Source organism: Haemaphysalis longicornis, unplaced genomic scaffold (genome assembly GCF_048455015.1).
Source record: "Haemaphysalis longicornis isolate Haplotype H1 unplaced genomic scaffold, Haemaphysalis longicornis Haplotype H1 scaffold_1, whole genome shotgun sequence".
In the NCBI taxonomy this organism is placed as follows: Eukaryota; Metazoa; Arthropoda; class Arachnida; order Ixodida; family Ixodidae; genus Haemaphysalis; species Haemaphysalis longicornis.
Window position 1 is genome coordinate 222983709 of NW_027526203.1, and position 18557 is coordinate 223002265.

General features: G+C 50.6%; 1 protein-coding gene across 1 annotated transcript; it reads right to left on the reverse strand.

Annotated features, from left to right (window-relative positions):
* Window positions 1–8829: 8829 nt before the first annotated feature.
* On the reverse strand, window positions 8830–11187 carry LOC144157908 (uncharacterized). Its single transcript, XM_077688628.1, has one exon. The coding sequence runs from the start codon at window positions 11185–11187 to the stop codon at window positions 8830–8832; it is 2358 nt and encodes a 785-aa protein (XP_077544754.1).
* Window positions 11188–18557: the final 7370 nt, after the last annotated feature.

An 18557-nucleotide genomic window follows, 5' to 3' on the forward strand; every position in this document is an offset into this window, starting at 1 on the left:
GCCTCCGGAACTGCTGCTGTCAGTTTTCCTCTGTGGCAGGAGTGGAACGACGACGCATCGGCGAAAGCGAGCGTCGGCGCGGGGACTGAGAACGACGGTCGGCGAAGGCTGGCGGTCGGAAGCCGAAGGCGCGTACGAGTCCGAAGCGGTTTGGGGCAGCGTCGGGGGGGAACCGTATGTAGGTCCGTAATATGGATAGTGGCATTCCGGTGGAGGACCGTTGGCAGGCAGAGACGCGGCGACGACAGTAACGTGCGACATGTCCTGGGTAGTGACACGAAAAGCAAATCGGCCGGTTGTCCGGAGTACGCCAGGGATTCATGGATTGAGTTGGAACCCGCGCCTGAGGAAGAGGTCTTGGTGGAGCCGGGAGTCGGAACGGCGTTCTCGTCTGCGCAAGCCGTCCCGCGACGTCAGCGAAAGTAATCGGAGCAGCCACGGAAGTCTGCTGGCTAAAAGGAGGCAGCACTTCCGCCACCTGTTCTTGAACTACATGCCGAAGAGTAGACTGAGGAACAGGGCCCGGCTCCAAAGTAATATTTGAAGCGGCATGGCAAAGTTGTCGGGCAACCTCTTCGCGGACAATCTTTTATACGGACCAACATGAATCGTCGAGGTCAACGGCTAAACTCGCAAGCGGCTCATTTTGGGCGAGTGGACGCCGGGTCAAGGCCCTTTGCTTGCGCAGCTCGTCATAACTTTGGCAGAGACTGATGACGTCGCTAACGGTCCGCGGATCCTTGGAAAGCAGCATCTGAAATGCGTCGTCGTCGATACCTTTAAGGATATGTTTTACCTTCTCAGTTTCCAACATGCTGGGGTTCACGCGCTTGCAAAGGTCTACTACATCTTCAATGTAGCTCGTGAAGTCTCCAGTTTTCTGAGCCCGTACTCGTAAAAGCTGTTCTGCTTGAAGCTTGCGCACTTCGGGTCGCCCGAAAGCTTTCGTAAACCTTTCCTTGAACTCGGCCCAGTTAGTCATCTCTCGACGATGGTTATTGAACCAAAGTTTGGCGAGATGCGTAAAAGAGAAGTCCACGTTGTTTAATTTCATGGCGTCGTCCCACTTGTTGTGCGTGCTAATCCGCTCAAAGGTAGAAAGCCGGTCTTCCACGTCACGATCGTCTATCCCGCTGAACGAAGCGGGTTCCCGCGGGCGTATGGTTCCAGGGCAGACAATCGGCGGCACCTGGCCCGCCGGAGTAGGCTGATGGACTGGTTCGTGGGACATTGTGGTGGGCAGCCGCCGGTTGCGAAGGTCCAGGTTTTACGAAGGACCCGCATCTCCACCAATTGAAAGGTGTTTATTGGTAGCGAAGCGCAGTCACAGAAACGGGTAGTCCAGGCTATGTCGGGTAGACTAGTCTTCTGCTTCTTCTGTCTCGCGGCCGCCGCTGGCGATGATTCGTGAACCAGCCATACGGGCGGGTTGGCCAGTGGTTGCACCAATTTCCCATTACAATATATCTATATCTATATCTATATCTATATCTATATCTATATCTATCTATATATATATATATATATATATATATATATATATAGCCGCGAATCAGAAATGGGAGAGGAGGGGCTCGGTGAATTCAGACAGAATAAGGGTTTGCAGTCAAGAAAACCTCGGAAAGCAAAGGGGGGAATGCGGTAGGTAACAGAAACAGATGGAGAATTTTTTGTGTCAGAAAGAAAGCGGTGAAAAAATGCCCGCGGGGTGGGATCCGAACCCACGACCTCCAGAATATTGGTCTGGTACGATGACCACGACGCTACCGGCGGGGTTGTTCCCCCACCACTTTCTTGGGTATTTATGTTAAGGTATTTTTTGTTTCCTGCACTTGGGGGTGGTAGCCAGCGCCACTCGGACTACTCGGGGTGAAGAGGATCTCTTTTTATATGCAGAGCATCTGATTCACTCGCCTTGTCCCTCCGGCGTCATCGTCGTCGTCGTCGGCGTTGTCCGCCCCTCCGCCATTCTCCTCGCCGAGACAGCTGCGCTCTCCGCCGCTCACACCCTCTCCTCTCCGATAGCGAACACTCTCTCGCGAGGGTAAGGTGGCTAGAATGGGGAGGTGTGAGTACCGCGGCGCCTTCCTTCGGCCGCGCGTGACTCCCTTGCGCGCAGATGACACCAGGGAAAATGTGGCGCTGCCCGTCGAGGCGCGGTAGCCGCAGCCGGCCGCGCCGTCCTCCCCGCGCTCTCCCTGCCCTCGCCGTGGCCAGCTTCGTCGTACGTTGTGGACTGTCTCGCGTCGTTCTCCCGTTCGGGCATTTGTTCGGGCCGGTGCGATGCTGTCGACAGCAAAGAAGACGACGGAGCAAACGGAGAAAACAAACTAACTTGCGCATTCAGCGTAACACCTTTGCATGCTAAAGCCGCGGCAGAAATTCGCTAGTCAATGGGTGATGTGCCGCAGATTGGCTGCCGAGACCATTCTGCTGCCCTGAGCTTCACGCTATATGGTTTTCTTGCCTTAGGAGGATACAGTTTCTACTTAAGGTGTGAACTAGCAAGGTAATGAGAAGAAACTGAATGCAGTGAAACCTTGCATGATGCAGGCTGTATTTTACAATTTTTTTTAATTCTTCACTTTTAAAAAAATTCAGGGAAGCTTGCATTCACGCGCAATACTTGAATGACGAAGCTCTTGTAGTTGGGCATTCCCGGACGCATAGTTAAGTTTTTAGTATCATTGTTTAGTTGCATTGTTTGGGAGCTAGTAATCGTCGTCATATGCATCGAAGATGCCGTCGTCTTCGCGGCGAGTGGTAGATGCAAAGTCATCCTCAGCATTGTAGACTTCCACGTACCGTGCTCTTCTCATCAATTCTCGAGGCAGCGGTGGCGGGAACTTCCGCATAAGCGCTGAAGTTTTTTTTTTTTTTTTTTTTTTTTACATGGGCGGTAGGGCTTGACGACAGCGCTGTTTTTCTTTTTTTTTTAAGCTAAAGCCCCTTCCCGTGCCGAAGGCGCTCGGTGGGCGCCGCGAGGCACGCGCTCACGAGGGCTCGGCATTTTCTTGGTATCTATTTTCTGCTACGGCGAACTTACGGCTTGTACAACAGCTCCGCTGTTAATACTTTTTATTTTCCCCCAATAAATATACTTTTGTTCTCTCTTCACCTGTAAATACTTTTTGTTTCTTCATCACCTGTCAGTAGTTTGTTTTTCTTCACCTGGAAATAGTCTTTCCTACTTCATATCTAATTTTAGTATCCTCACTATGAACATTTTTTTTGTTTTTTTTTTCACCTGTTAATGCTTTTTTTTTTCTTCTTCACCTGCAAATAGTTCTTCCCCGGTGAATATTTCTTGTTTTCTTTGCAGCGGTAAATGCTTTTTGTGTGTTTCTTATCTACAGGTGCTAATGGGCACCTGTAAATATAGTTAAATTTGTATCTTCACATGTAAATAAACGTTTTTTTTTTTCATTGTAAATAAACGATTTCATGACGTGACCAGATGGGTTGCTTCGATGTCCGCTATAATTTCTGATGTGAGCGGGATAACTGCATGCGGTCTAGTGGTTTGTTAAGGGTAGCAGAAAGCGCGGTGTACTCCGAGACGCCTTCAGTTATTGACAGTTTGCTGGCCCATGCGGTAGTGCCGATCTCGAGGACGGCGGCCGTATTTCGAGGGAAGCGAAATGCAAGGCGCCTCTGTACAGGGCCGTGTCAGTGCACATTATACAACTCCAAGTTTTTTTTAATAGAAGCCGGAGCCACTTCACGTAATGTGCAAACGTGCTTTTGAAACTGCATGCAATGCGAACTGTTCCCGTAAAACTAAATTTCATGGGTGTAATGAAATGGGCTCATCAATTTTTTTAGTGATAAATATTCTCTTTTACTCTTCCAGAAAGCTCGCCATACTGCAACGGGTTCGTTTCCCCCTTGATGGTAGAATTGCAGCCGACGCGATGCCGGCGGCGCGCTCATTCCAGCTGCGCGCCTTACCGCGCCCTACCGCGCCTTGGTCAACAGCGCCGCCCGTGGCATCTGCGCGCTTTGGAGTCACGTTTCCGCCGCCGGTACTCACACCTCCCCATTCTAGCCACCTTAGCGAGGGGCATTGGATTGGATTCGATTGGATGGGCTTGGATTGGATTGAATTGGATTTGGATTGGATTGGATTTGGATTGGATTGTGTTGGATTGTGCTGCGTCAGCCGCGGCACGTTGCGTCATAGCCGCGGCAGACGCGCTGGGGCCGGCGCATGTGCAGTACTCTCTCTTCCGCGGTTTCCTCTCCTTCGAGCGCGCTGCGCATATAACCGGTGTGCCGTTCTTCGGCGAAGCAACATCCACGCTTGGCTCAAACACCTAGAGTCCACGCCGCTTTACAAGTACGCCAACGTCGTCATCGACTGGGACCGGCTTACGCAGTCCCCTCAACGTTATGCGCACTATAAAACGCGGTCCCTTCGCCGTTCCGCCTATGCGTCGCATCTACACAGGGGTTCCCGCGAGGGGAGGTGGGAGTTTTTTAACCCCCTGGCCGTGACTCGAGTGTCTACGACATGTCGAGAGTGGTCGACCAGCGTTGAACCCGCTTAAGCTACCTTTGGCACCAAGACTGCTAGAACAGAGGCCCTCGCTATGCATGTAGCGAATCAGAAATGGGAGAGGAGGGGCTCGGTGAATTAAGACAGAATAGGGGTTGGCAGTCAAGAAAACCTCGGAAAGCAAAGGGGGGAATGCGGTAGGTAATAGAAACAGATATAAATTTTTTTCAGTCAGAAAGAAAGTGGCGAAAAAATGCCCGCCGGGTGATCCGTACCCAAGACCTCCAGAATACCGGTCTGGTGCGATGACCATAAAAATTCTTCATCTATTTCTATGACCTACCGCATTCCCCCCTTTGCTTTCCGAGGTTTTCTTGACTGCCAACCCTTATTCTCTCTCTCTCTCTCTCTCTCTCTCTCTCTCTCTCTATATATATATATATATATATATATATATATATATATATATATATATCGTATTCCCAGCTTTGTACATGGGTGTGACGTTTGCACTTTTCCAATCACGAGGTAGCGTTTTGGTTTCGAGCGATACATTGAAAATTAAAACTAAGAAAGCAGCTATACTTCGGCTGCGCAGCGCTTTAAAATGTGTTTAGAGAGCCATACGCGGAGTCATAGCCGTACGTCAGAGCCATACGCGGAGTGAGGATTCAGATTACTGAGTAATGACATCACGCCCTGCTCGGTAATAACAATGTCATTCATATCGGTCAATTGTGGAAGCGAATGAGACACGAAAATGGAATTTCGAGCTGGCAAAATTGAATAAAAACATGCGTTAAAGCACTCGGCTTTAGTGAGGTCATCTTTCAGTAATTTTCCATTATGCGTGATAGTAGTGATGCCAATGGGATCCTTCTTGTTATTTTTGATGTAACGCCATACTTCTTTGAGGTTTTTCTTCCTTCTATCAGCTATGGATGATAAATATCGGTGTTTTGAAAGCTTCAGGTCGTTTTTCAGTTGCGTACTAAATTCTTTTAGTTTAGCGTATATGATGGGACTGTGTGTTCTTCTAAATGTCTTGTATACATTCTAGCGTTTTTTTATTGACATACGTAACCCCTTTGTCGTCCGATGTTCATCGACACACTGTTTCTGCCTTTTGGATGGAATAAACCTGTTTGTTATTGAATATATTTTATCCTTACGTAGGGTCCACAAGCTTTCTATGTCCAGCTATTAGCTGTAGTCAACAAAGGACGGCAAGAAAGAACCAAATTCCGTGCTCAAGGAATCGTAATTGCCCTTTTCATATAAATAATTTTTTCGTGGACACTATCTACTATTTTTTACCCGCCTGCTCACCAATGTACCAGTTACAGCTTTATGATCTCTAATTCCTGGTAATGGTATAACCGACTGAACAAAATCATGTTGGTTGCTGAATACCAGATCCAGCACACTGCTTCCCGAAGCTGTAATCCTCGTAAGAAAATTTACTGACTGGAAAAGCCTATATGCATGCACGAAAAAAAAAATGCAGCATGAATTGCCGATCAGCTATTTTCAACCGGAAGTGTATTGTCCCAGGTAACGTCAGGCATGTTAAAATCACCACCATGGAGAACTATAACAGACGGAAGGGCAGAAAGTGATCTCGATAAACTAAGAAGGGGGGGGGGGTGCTGTGCTGGCAGAACAGGGGGTCAATAAAAGGAAACGACGGCAATATTCCGTCCGTCCGGAAATATTACTCTACACCTCAACGTTACTAGAATCTACACCACAGAGATTCAGAAGAAGGGTCATCACCATGGACCTGAATACTCTGTATAGTATTGCGTACTTAAATAAACACGCCACCACCTCGCGCATTCTTCCCTGTAAACCTTCTTTAACCGTAAATTTGTTGTTTTGGAAAGCAAAGCAAAGCTGCCCGAAGTATCAGAAAACTGCCCAAATATTAGTGCACGCGTTTTACTAGCAGGAAGTATTTAAGTTACGTGTTAGTACGACCATTAGGGCCGTAATTACGGAATGGAGTAGAGGGGGTTATTGCTCCATCTGCGAGAGAGAGAGAGAGAGAGAGAGAGAGAGAGAGAGAGAGAGAGAGAGAGAGAGAGAGAGAGAGAGAGAGAGAGAGAGAGAGAGAGGGGAGGGAGGGAGGGAGGGAGAAGACCCTTTATTGTGAAACAAAGTTTCGCCAGAGTTACTGATCTAATGCGTGTTGCTTTGTCGATCGAGACCGTTTTTTTTCTCCCTTTATTATCCAAATTACTGAATGAACTGAACAAAAAAATATGTGTAAACAGTACATATTACCCTGCGCGCTCGATGCAATATAGCTTGCGATTTTTTTTCCATACCGGGCTAATTTTTATTAAGCTTTCTCCACCTCCACTTTCCCACGTAGCAAACTCCTGTTTCAAGGCCCTCTCAAAAAATGTCCGAGAACACCTAAGCACATCTTAAGGGGTTTGTATGCGAAAACATGCTTGTAAAATTTGACGACTGAGAAGCTTTGCTTCCGCTCCGCGTTCTCTAAGGGTTTTCATCCTCTTCCCGCTTGGCACAATTTGCTTCGCATTGAGTTAAACATTGAGTTAAACGCACATTAAAATTTCTTGCCGATCTTTGGAACCGCAAACTTCGCATTGACCCACCAATATATCTGACCTGTCTTTCTTCCCGGCCCACCAGGCAATACCACCCCTTTAAATTTACCCCATTGTTCGCCCGCACAAACACTCATAAATGTACGTTTTTCCCGCGAACAATATCCGATTGGAACAGTCTTCCTGCCTCTGTGTTCACTTCGCCTAATCTGCATGCATCAACTGGTCAGCTTTTTCAGATGTAGAAATTTTTTGTCGTTTGCCATTCTTTTGTTAATGTTTTCTAAGTTAGAGATTGTATAATTACATTTGCCTGATATGCTATGTTTTTTATCGTTCCACTCATGCTAGGGCCTAATTCTGGCCTGCAGTATTGTCTAAATAAAAAAAAAAATTAAAGCTGAATATAGTCTAAGAACATACCTACCAAGGTGGATGGCCCTCACACCACCGAAACAACCACAGTGGGTTCTCTCTCCCTCCACCCCCCCCCCCCCCCCCACACACACACACACAAAGAAAAGGAAACAGTTTAACGTTGCTCGGCTCGTTGGTAAGATAAGGCAAACACACGTGAAAGCTGAACGGGCATAATAACATGCCTGCTCCAAAGGTGGATTGGCCAACACACAACACAAAAACCGCACCTGCTGGACGACCGCTGACCGTGAACATTGGCAGCAACGCGTTCCTTAGCGCGTGCTCTACACTTTGGTGGCAACGTTCGCTAGCGAGAGCGAGAGATAAAACTTACTGAAAGCGACTTATGTATAGGCAGCCGAAAATGGGGTTCCGGTGGGGCCGGGTCGCTCCGCGTGGCAGTAGTATACGTGTTTGCAATACCATGGGCGCTAAGCCTTCTACATTGTCGGCGGCCGCAACCACGGCAGAATCGAAAGGCTGCTGTCCGCGCAAGCACACCGCAGATGAGTAAGGAGCAGAAGAACGCACAAAAAGAGCGAAGAGGCTTGCAACGAGATCCGACGTTGCCGACACCTCTCCGAATGCACGACGGCAGAAACAGCAGCAGCGCAGCACGAAAGGACACAGAACGAAGCCGTTAAGAATTGTGAGGCGTCTGAACTGCAGAAAGTACGTTACCCTTCGGCTACGCCAGGCTCCTGATCTTTGAGCAATAACGTCGAAATGATTCCTTTGTAAAGCCATAATGCTAGCCAATATATACACTGAATAGTAACACACACTTCAGTCAGAAAGCTACGAAAATACCCCACATAAAGTCATCAGAAGGTTAATCGCAAAGCGAAAATATATAAGGAATACACAGTGACGTGTAACTAGAATATGCTTTCGAACAACTCGTAAGTGCTTAGGTGTCACCTATGTCTTATCCTAGATCAGCTCCCTATCTTTATATCGGGAGTAAAAAAGTCGCACTTCGTATGTCATGCTGTACAAAGAACTTTGCACCAGCATGGAGGACGGACTGGACAGACACTGAACAGCGAGAAGCACAGCAGCTTTACTTCAGTATGTTAAAACTAGATGACTCCCAGGAAAAAAAGTAATTGCCACAATTCTTCCTCCCACTGAAGTAGCACATGAGCACATAGGTAAAACTAGTGCACTATGAGACACTTCGCTTGTTTGCTTCTTCAGAAAAGCGGTTTCTTACAATGCTTGACTAACAGCATCTATTGAAAACAATAAGGGTAAAAAAATGCCATGGGAATGTAAGTTCACGCCAGCGCCCTTGGAGAAAAGCTCGATAGCGATCACCTGGCAAGCTCATTAACTGGTGAACAGCTTTTCTGACTTGATTTCTCCTGTTGACAGTGTCTGCGTGCCGGAGCTCACAATGGCAGGGACAAGGCCATCTGGCCCAGAGTGCGGCAATGGCAAAGGGTCTTCGTCAACTGTCTGGACGCCAATATCGTGGAAGTCGACTCGCAGCCTCTCCTCCTGCGCAATGATCTTCGCCACAACTATATCGGCCAGCTGAAGGAGGACCTCATCGTCTAAATCTTCCGAAAATTCGTCTGGAGCACTTCCACAAGCAGGCGATTCATTGCGTGCTCCAAAGGACGGCATGTGGGTTGGGTTGCTCGTCAGCGCTGGCAGAGCTGCAAGAAGACCGGCCTCAGACATAGAGCTGCTCGCTTCACTCTCCCTGGTGGGCACCGTGTCTTGCGGCAGTCCGGTGTCCGAGGGAATACAGGATGAAGTATGTGACGCCTCATCTGCTCGTTCAGTCTCCGCCTTGAAGTCTTCGGCACAGAAAACTTTCTCTCCGTTCTGCGTGTCTTTCTGAAGCCTTCGCCGGAATTCTTCGGGACTCATCTGTCGGACGTCCCCAGGTCGCCTGCCCTGCCAGACGAGATCACAGCGTATTTCTTCATTTCTTCCCTTGACGCCTACCATGTAGTCCAGGAATACCGTGTCACCTTCCCGAAGCGCCTCGTTGAGATAGCCCAGGAACATGGTGCCGTCCTTATAAAAACCTTCACTCGTGAACTTTACCCTCCTCGATGCTGCAAGTTCCTGGACTTCGCAAGTCCCGATGCACTCCGTGACCTGTACGATGACTCCCTTGACGTTTTTGTAACTAGTGATGGAAGGTTGGATGAGTGGGAATCTCGAACCCACGTTTTGGAGCGTTTCCTCCCCGCCAACATGGCCGTGTGTCTCCGTGGCGGAATTTGTTAATGGTTTGTGGGCGTCCCTTTTATTCTTGGTGGTCCTGGTAAAGAGGTCTTCTCTATCACCTACAAGTGGCTTCGCCGGCCTGCGTCCAATCCATACCAATGTGGCAATCCACGTGCTATCTTCCGCTTGTTCGGCGTCAAAGCTAACTGGCTGGCCGTCGGCCACGTCCCAGAGAAGGTTCTCAATCAGCTCTTCGTCGCGGTATGTCACCTCGGCGGCCGCGCAAGCCGATAAACCACAGCTGGGTCCAAACTTGATTCTACCGAGAGACTCGGTCATGGGGTACAAGAAGCCCCGCTCACCCGACAACTTCGGTCTGCGTTCCCACTCTGGGAACAAGAGCCTCCCATCCTCATTTCCCTTGGGCGAGGAGTTGCAGGAGTACCCCTTTAGCGAGCTTGAATCCCAGTCGACGTAGCCTACAGGGGACTCTTTCAAGCCATCTTCGCTGCTCTCGTACTTCTCGAGTTTTCCCTGAAGAAGGTCCTGGAGGTCGAATTCATCGTCGGACACGAACACTTCGTTGTTGTTGAATTCGTCGAAGTCATTTGCGCCATTGCCGTTGCTGTCCCGGCAGAGGTGCACCATTGTGGCCTCCCACTTGACCTTGTCTGTTGGCTTCTTGCTGGGCTTGGCGTCAAAGCGAACCACGTCCTCAGCAGCAAACACGTCTGGGAGATTTTTTATCGACTTTCCGAGCGACTGGTCTACATTGTTGGCGTGGAAGAATGCCCGGTCACTCTGATTGCGGCCGAATTTTATAAAGCCATAGTTGGGCTTCACCCTCTCGATCACACCGCTCTGGTTAGCAAGGTCCCCTACGGCGTCGCAATCACCTGCTCCTTCGTCGTTTACGCTGTGAAGCGAGAGACAATGCGACGAGGAGAGCTTGTTCTTGTCGGCCCGAGTGACGTGGATTGCTCGGAACCTAGCTTCGCAATCCTTGGGTCCCATTTTTGCGTCGCAGATGACTGATTCGCCCACCTTGAGCCCGGACGAAGGCAAACTCGTGTGCTCGGCATTCTCAAACGACTTCACGTCGAAGTAGATGCTCGTCTTCACAGGTTTCTCGATGGAGATGAACCCGTACAGGCTGAATATGCGGTATACGGTGCCCTTTACATCAGTCAGGGAGGTGACGTCCTCGCCGTCCGTACCATTGTCTGGCTTGTTCTCCGCATTGCCGTCCGACGACGAAGTGGCCTCGGGGCTCTTGGTGCGCAGGAAGACGTTGGTGTCATCGCGGATGACGAAAACCTCAGGAAAAGTGTGAAGGAACATCTTGACGGACTTGATGGAACGCCCGTACTTTGTCCTCAGGCCCGGCGGAAGCTGGGACAGGTGACCAGTGAGCTGCTGCAGGGAGATTCCTTGGTGGGATTCTACGCGCTTCTTCAGGAATCTCACCATCTCTTCGCTAGTGCTGCTGCTCCTGTCAGACATGGCTGCTGCCTGGCCGTGCACCGATCGAAATAAGTGACCAAGAACGCCCTTCAGGACGTTCCACAGGAGCGCGCAAGGTTGGGTTCTGATTCCAACTGCTGAGGACTAGCTTCGGGTTCGATCTCGCGTGGGCTGCTGTCACCCACTGCACGCAGCACGTTCAGCACGCTCAGTGCACGTTTTCTTCTTTCACGCTGATCGGCTTTCGGCTCCCTCCACAGCAGGTCCTAATGGGCTGCGTACGAAGGATTGCAGGACGTTCCCGGGTGCGGTGACTCGGTAGCTGAAAAGAACAAAGGATATGACAAGAAGGGACTGTGTAACCCTTTTGGTGGTGGTGGTGGTACCAGAAAGATGGCTCATATCCACTCAGGGGGATTGGCCAGGTGCTTTACCGAAAGAAACTATGTAGGTTTTGGGGAAAAAGAAACATTTAAATCTTAGAATGGATTAGCATAGATGACTAGAGAAGTAAAAGTTAGGAGATTATAGACAGAAGTAAAAAAACATGAAAATTAAGAATTAAGTATCACGAAGAGGGAATGTCGTACAGCCGAAGCAGTGAGCAAGGCGTGCGTAGGTTTGACAGGGGAATCCAGCAGGGCCAAATGATAGCTAACACGGCAGACGGCCTGACTCTAGAATGAATGAGTGTAACGCACGGCAAAGATCCCCGAGGCAGAATCCCAGTACTTTAACCCCGAATGATAAATCACTGTGGTAGACAGTGGGAGGTTTAGCCGGTTACACGTACGTGTCTTCTAAATACCTTTGTCTTATAGATGTGATATGTCGCCAGAAGACGACAACGATGATGTGCGCGCGAGAGAGGAGCTTTGCGTTGCTGCTTAGGCCTACCCGGTTACGTCCCGATTCGGGTATTATACTTGGAGGCCGGAGTCCCAACGCTGAATTCCAGGTTTAAATATCTCACCATCAATGCATTTGCAAAGTTCCTAGAGTCACCGCTGGCCAGATCACGGGCTGTGTTTGTCCAACACGCATTTGCGTTTTTCGCCACTAATTGGTCTCGTATCCGGCGCCCGCAGGTCATTTTTGCCAATTCTTTACTTCATCCATTAAACTCCACGCTCCTATCAGTCCCCCTCTTGCAGTCTCAACCCACAGTAGTGGAGGTTTCTTTTGATAACATTTTCCCAAAACATGCTAAGTTGCTTCCAACCAACTTAATTAAAAACATTCTCCTGGCTCACCAATCTGAATACCCATCGCACGTGGTTATTGCAACCGACGCCTCTGGAAAAAATGAGAAAGTTGGGGTGGGTATCTTCTCTCCGGCATTGAATTGGTCTTTTTCATTGCGTCTACCAGATTATATTCCCATATTTTATGCAGAATTTCTGGCTATTCTTCTTGCTGTTCTGAAACTCGATTCGGCGCAATCTTCAGTGATGATACTGACGGATTCCCTCTCCGTGTGCATGGTCCTTTCTTCAGAAACTGTCAGTCCCATGCTTAAAACTTTTTACTCCTTCGTTCCCACGTACGTGCGGGCAATTAGGCTTGTCTGGCTGCCTGGCCACTGTGGATTAGCCCTTAATGAAGCCGCGGATACACTAGCGAAAATGGCATTGTCGTTACCTATTGTGGAGGTGCTTCCCCCGTTTGCTTGCGTGTTGTTAGCCCGTTATCGACAATACCTGTTGGCCCAGGACGTGTCCGATCACGGGCTGCACACCTCTCCGGAACTCGAACACCTCAGGTTTCGGTGGAAAAGAAGCCTCTGCCAAACTCGCTCGTGCGAAGTTTCGCTGACTTCGTTTCGGTGTGGTGTTCCCCCACTTAACAGGTATCTTTACCGGGCAGATCTAGCAACCTCACCCTTGTGCCACTTCTGCCATGAAATTGAATCGGATGAGCATTTCTTCCTTTTTTGCCGCCGATTCTCGCATCACCGGAGAAAACTGCTGGAGGCTCCCCTGCGGCGTCTTGGAATGCCACTAACCTTGCCAGTGCTTTTGTCGTTTGGAGGCACACAGCTAGGTCACTGCCATGAGGATGTCTGTCAAGCCATTCATTCCTTCATTTCAAAGGCAGCTCGTCTGCCTTGTTAAAATGATTCTGATCAGGCTCTCTCACTCCTCTTTCTTCTTCTATTTCTGTCTTCAACCTATAGTCTAAATTCTTTCTTCGACTGCACCTTTTTGCCTATCTGGTTTTTTAGTTAAAACAAATACACTCTTCTTGGCCAATCCCCCTGAGTGGGTATGCGCCACTTTATGGGCCACCACCACCACCACCACCACTGGGTTCTGTGGCACGAGCGCGCCTCACGCGTCGAACGCTGGCCAGTGCTGTCTCCAACGCCCGAATTACTGCCTATGTTCCCAACCTCTTGAGTTGTAATAAATCGTCGGCAGCCATCCACGGCTGTGCGGACGCAACAGTTTGGCGACGAGGAAGACTGCGGACTCACCGGCACTTCACCGGCAGGTCACCGACGTCAAGAAACGGGACGACATGGCGACGTGCGACTTCGGTCGGCTACCCGAATTCAGCGGCAGCTCCGGCTCCTGGAGATCCTGGTATGGAAGGCTTCAATTCTTCTTCGAAGCTAACGACATCAAGGACGCTTCCAAGAAACGCGCTCACCTGCTAACGCTGTGCGGGGAACAGACTTACGACATCGTCTGCGCCCTCGTTCAACCCAAGCAGCCCAGCGAAGTGGACTATGATGACATCGTTGAGGTGCTCAAGGCTCACTTTGATCCGCAACCTTCTGAAGTCTTCTGCAGGGCACGCTTCCAACGACGGGACCAAAGGCACTACGAAACGTTCAGTGATTACGTGGCAGCGCTCAAAAAACTAGCAGCGGATTGTAATTTTGGCACCAGCACAGATATGGCTGCGAATCCGTCTATGCTACCACTGGACGTAATGTTGCGAGATCGTTTTGTCTGTGGTCTTCGGAATGAGCAGGTCCAACAGCGGCTATTTGCAGAAAAGGACTTGACGTTCAAGAACGCTTTTGACTTCGCATTGAGAGCTGAAAACGCCGTTGAAGACCAGAAAAACGTGAAGGCGGAATGGAGAGAGATCCACAAAGCCAGTACAAGTACCTGCAATACGGGAAGGACAGGCCGCTCCACCAGCTACGCCGAGAAGAAGAACCAACGTTGTTGGCGTTGTGACGCACAACATAGTCCGGACACTTGCAAGTTCCAGACAGCTTCCTGCAACTACTGCAAGAAACGCGGACACATCGAAAAAGCATGTTTCAAAAAGCGGAAAGAAGCAAGAACTAAGGGGAACAACAGCATCGAATATCCATGTGAAGGAATTTCGACAACAGCATCAGCCCAGGACACGACTTCTCAAGAGTCGCCAAGCAAGGCGCTTTATGAGCTCAACACCTTAATGGACATATCCAGCACCCAGAAGGTCATGATGCAGCTACGCGTACATGGCAAATCGTTGACCTTCGAAGTCGACTCAGGTGCAGCCTGCACGCTTATCAGTGAGACAACGTTCAGATCCACGTGGACGAACGACCCACCTCGGCTCCAGACGAACAACATTCTCCTACGCACATGGTCAGGCCAGTCTCTTCCAGTGCTCGGCTGTGCAACGGTAGAAGTAACGCACAACGGCAAGACTTTTACATTACCGCTTGTGGTAATCAAGGGATCAGGATGTAACCTCCTCGGACGAAACTGGTTTCCTCACTTGGGAATAGAGTTAACCGGAATCGACAAGATGATTGAAGAAACAGTGCGACAGTGCTCTGAATGCCAATCAACGCAGAATAGCCCAACAAAAGCTCCGATTCTCTCATGGGACCGTCCCCAGACACCATGGCACACCGTGCATGTTGACTTCGCGGGACCACTACTCGGGCGCACCTACTTGGTTGTTGTGGACGCGTACACCAAGTGGGTAGAAGTCCGTCACGTCACCCAGACAACATCCGCGGTTGTCATTGACGTACTCCGGAGCCTCTTCGCTACGTTCGGCATTCCACGAAAAGTCGTCTCGGACAACGGAAGAGCCTTTATTTCAACCGAGATAAAGCAGTTCTACGCATCAAATGGCATACAAGCTATGACGTCACCAGCGTATCACCCTGCAACAAACGGGCAAGCAGAACGATACGTGGCAGAACTGAAGAGAGCCCTCTTAATGGATAAACACAACTCCATACAGTGCAGACTTGCAAGGTTCCTGTATCGGCAGCACACGACGGTGCACACAGCCACAGGAATGACACCGGCGAGAGCGTTGTTTGGCCGCGAACTTTTGTGTCCTCGATCTGCTCAAGCCAGAGAAGGAAACGCAGGCCTGTGATCACCATCCGTCGCTGAAACAATCACGTCGTTTCGAAAAAGGGGAAAGGGTGCTCATACGACAGTTCTTAAGAAAGCCAGATTGGATTGAAGGCGAAATTCTGCGCCGCGTCGGACCACGATCCTGGGTGGTAAAAAGCGCCCTTGGAAAGGTTCGCCGTCATCTGAACCACATCAGGAAAGTGAGCCAGAGCAGGACGCCCACGGACTGGAGCACAGCAGACGATTTTGCTGACACAGCGCAAGAGATGCCGTCGAGTTCTGCTGTTCCACTGTTACCGGACTCGCTGGATACGCCAGATGTTTCCTCCCAACCATCGACCTCAACGTCTCAAGCAGGGACCACCCGGCAACTGCGACCAGCCGAGGCTAGGCGGCTTCCAGATCGCTATGGAGACTTTGTTTACTGTTTTCTCTAAGGGGGGAAGAATTGATATGTCGCCAGAAGACGACAACGATGATGTGCGCGCGAGAGAGGCACTGGGTTCTGTGGCACGAGCGCGCCTCACGCGTCGAACGCTGGCCAGTGCTGTCTCCAACGCCCGAACTACTGCCTATGTTCCCAACCTCTTGAGTTGTAATAAATCGTCGGCAGCCATCCACGACTGTGCGGACGCAACAAGATGAGAATCGTTGGCAGGAGAAGAAGAAATGGTCGATAGTTTCTGGTTCGTTGCAGAATGCGCATAGCGGTGACGGAGTCAGATTACAGCGGTGTAAGTAAAAAAAAAATTCACCGCATTTCCCCGAGGGGAAGAATGTGAAAGTGCGAATGCAGGAGTTGAATTTGCGCGGTTCGGTAATGTTCGCGAAAGAGAGATCACACACACACACACACAACTACAAAGAAAGAAAGATGCATTTATTCACAGACACCTATTTGTGTTGTCGTTGTACTTGATTGCTAGAGCGGATCTCAGCTTTGAAATTTCGTGTCAGTACTCCTTTAAGCGGGTGCATTAGCCCTTCTGACGCCCGATTCCTGGCCAATCCCCCACGTGGGTATGTGCCATGCACAGTAACCTATTTGTGTTGTCGTTGTACTTGATTGCTAGAGCGGATCTCAGCTTTGAAATTTCGTGTCAGTACTCCTTTAAGCGGGTGCATTAGCCCTTCTCACGCCCGATTCCTGGCCAATCCCCCACGTGGGTATGTGCCATGTCAGCGGCCAGGCAGCGCGCGCCCATCTCCCCCCGTTGCCAAGGAAGACGAGGAGATTCCTGGCCAATCCCCCACGTGGATATGTGCCATGTCAGCGGCCAGGCAGCGCGCGCCCATCTCCCCCCGTTGCCAAGGAAGACGAGGAGCGCGCGCACCCGCAGCTGTTGCTATGTGGACGGACGGCGGTCACCGGAATTCAGGGTCGCTTATAAAGTGCATTCGCACTTAAAATTTAAATTTGGCACGCAATAGTGAAAGCTAATCAGCGTGACTTCGCAAGATCGCGCCTGGCTTATGCTGCACTTCCATGAGTACAGGAGGGGCTCGAGCTCCGAGTCTTCGTAAACAGAATCAGGCATAGTTCTAAGTAAGCCCAGCCTGCCAAAGCGAGCCGAAGTGATGAGGTTGTGGTCGTGCGGCTGACCCTACATTTATTTGCAGAGGAGATTTGACGGCAGCAGGAGTTCGCGAGTCGGGGAGCGCTCGTGGAATGCAGCCGAGTAGCGCAGAGGCCCGGGTGTTCTCTGCCGCGTGGCTCGTCGTGCGTGTCGAGGCCATGCGCTCCTGACGATGGAGGTAGCGACCAATGATGATGATGGTGGGCTCTTGCTGTCGATGACGAATGGCCGCTACAGGGCTCCCCCCCCCTAGCGCGCGAAGCGAGAAAAAAGGAAACAAGAACATGAGCAGCAAATCAGCGAGGGAGACTATGTGGAGGGTGTGACGAACATAAGGCAGTGTACTTAAGTATGTGTACAAGGTCCTTGAACAGTCTAAGTTAAAGGGAATCTAGATCTTGAGGTTCTCCTGGTCAGTTCCGCCCAGTCGTCATCATGAGGGCTTCCGGCGCACATTATAACCTCCGGTGGCCTGGGCTGGTAGTGGAGTGGCGGACGAATTTGAGCACAAATCGGCTGGTCCGCTGCCAGGCTACCGCGAATGTCCACATTAACGCAGGTGATGGGACGGGTCTGGAAGGGCGGGCACAGTAAGGTTAGCGTCCCACGACGTGAGTGTGCCCATGTAGTAGCAGAACGCTGGATCAGTCGAAGTTGAGGTGGGTAGGATACAGTTGGGCGAAGCATAGACAGGCATGCTTTACGCGGAATCGGGAGGCGACGCGGATGATGACTGCGGCGTTTGAGTGTTGCGGAAGTCGAAAGCAGGTTTTGATTAGCGTGACAACCACGATGGATCCAGCGCACGCGTGTCCGTCGTTTGCATCGCCGAAGCAGGCGGTTGACGTAAAATTCTTGCTGTTGTGCCAGTGCAGAAGGCCGCCTTCGTGGTCGGCGCTTGCGACGTCGGCGGTGACGTTTAAGCACGACGGCGCACATGCGAGCTGGTGGGGCCGCTTCAAGACCGGAGGGGGCTGATTCCTGGGACGTGCGGGACTTTTGGCTCACAGACTGCGTCCATTCAGCCATGGCGGTCAGGTCGTTGGAGGACGGGCTTTCCTCAAAGTTGGGAACGATTACAACAGTGTGCGTCTTGTGCGTGATTTACGGCGACGGCAGGGGAACCGTAATGGACGCGTCATCTAGAGCAAAGATGGTTGAAATGCGTGGCAAAACAGCGTCTTCGACTGAAGTATGCAAGCGTGTGGACGAACACGGCGTCGTGTTTGCCGAGATTGCACCTGGGTTCTCAGGAGCCGCTTGCAGGAAGGGTGGTAAAAACGGTTTCCTCAGGAGCCAGCCGGGGCTTGAGTGCTGCGGGGAGGCAGCGCAGATACATTGGGCGACGGACTGCTAGGGCGTGGGGTGCAGTCCTTCATTGTCGTTGCCTCTGGGCTGCCATCCACGGGGTAGAGCGTGGTCGCAGTGGCCGTGGTGTCGTCGCGGGGTGGTACCGCCGACGCCAGCATGCTGGTGCTAGGAACAAGGTCCCCGACCGGGGTGGTTT

Excerpts from the sequence above, each read along its gene's own strand:
- LOC144157908 (XM_077688628.1), bottom strand. The coding sequence starts at position 11,187 with ATGTCTGACAGGAGCAGCAGCACTAGCGAAGAGATGGTGAGATTCCTG.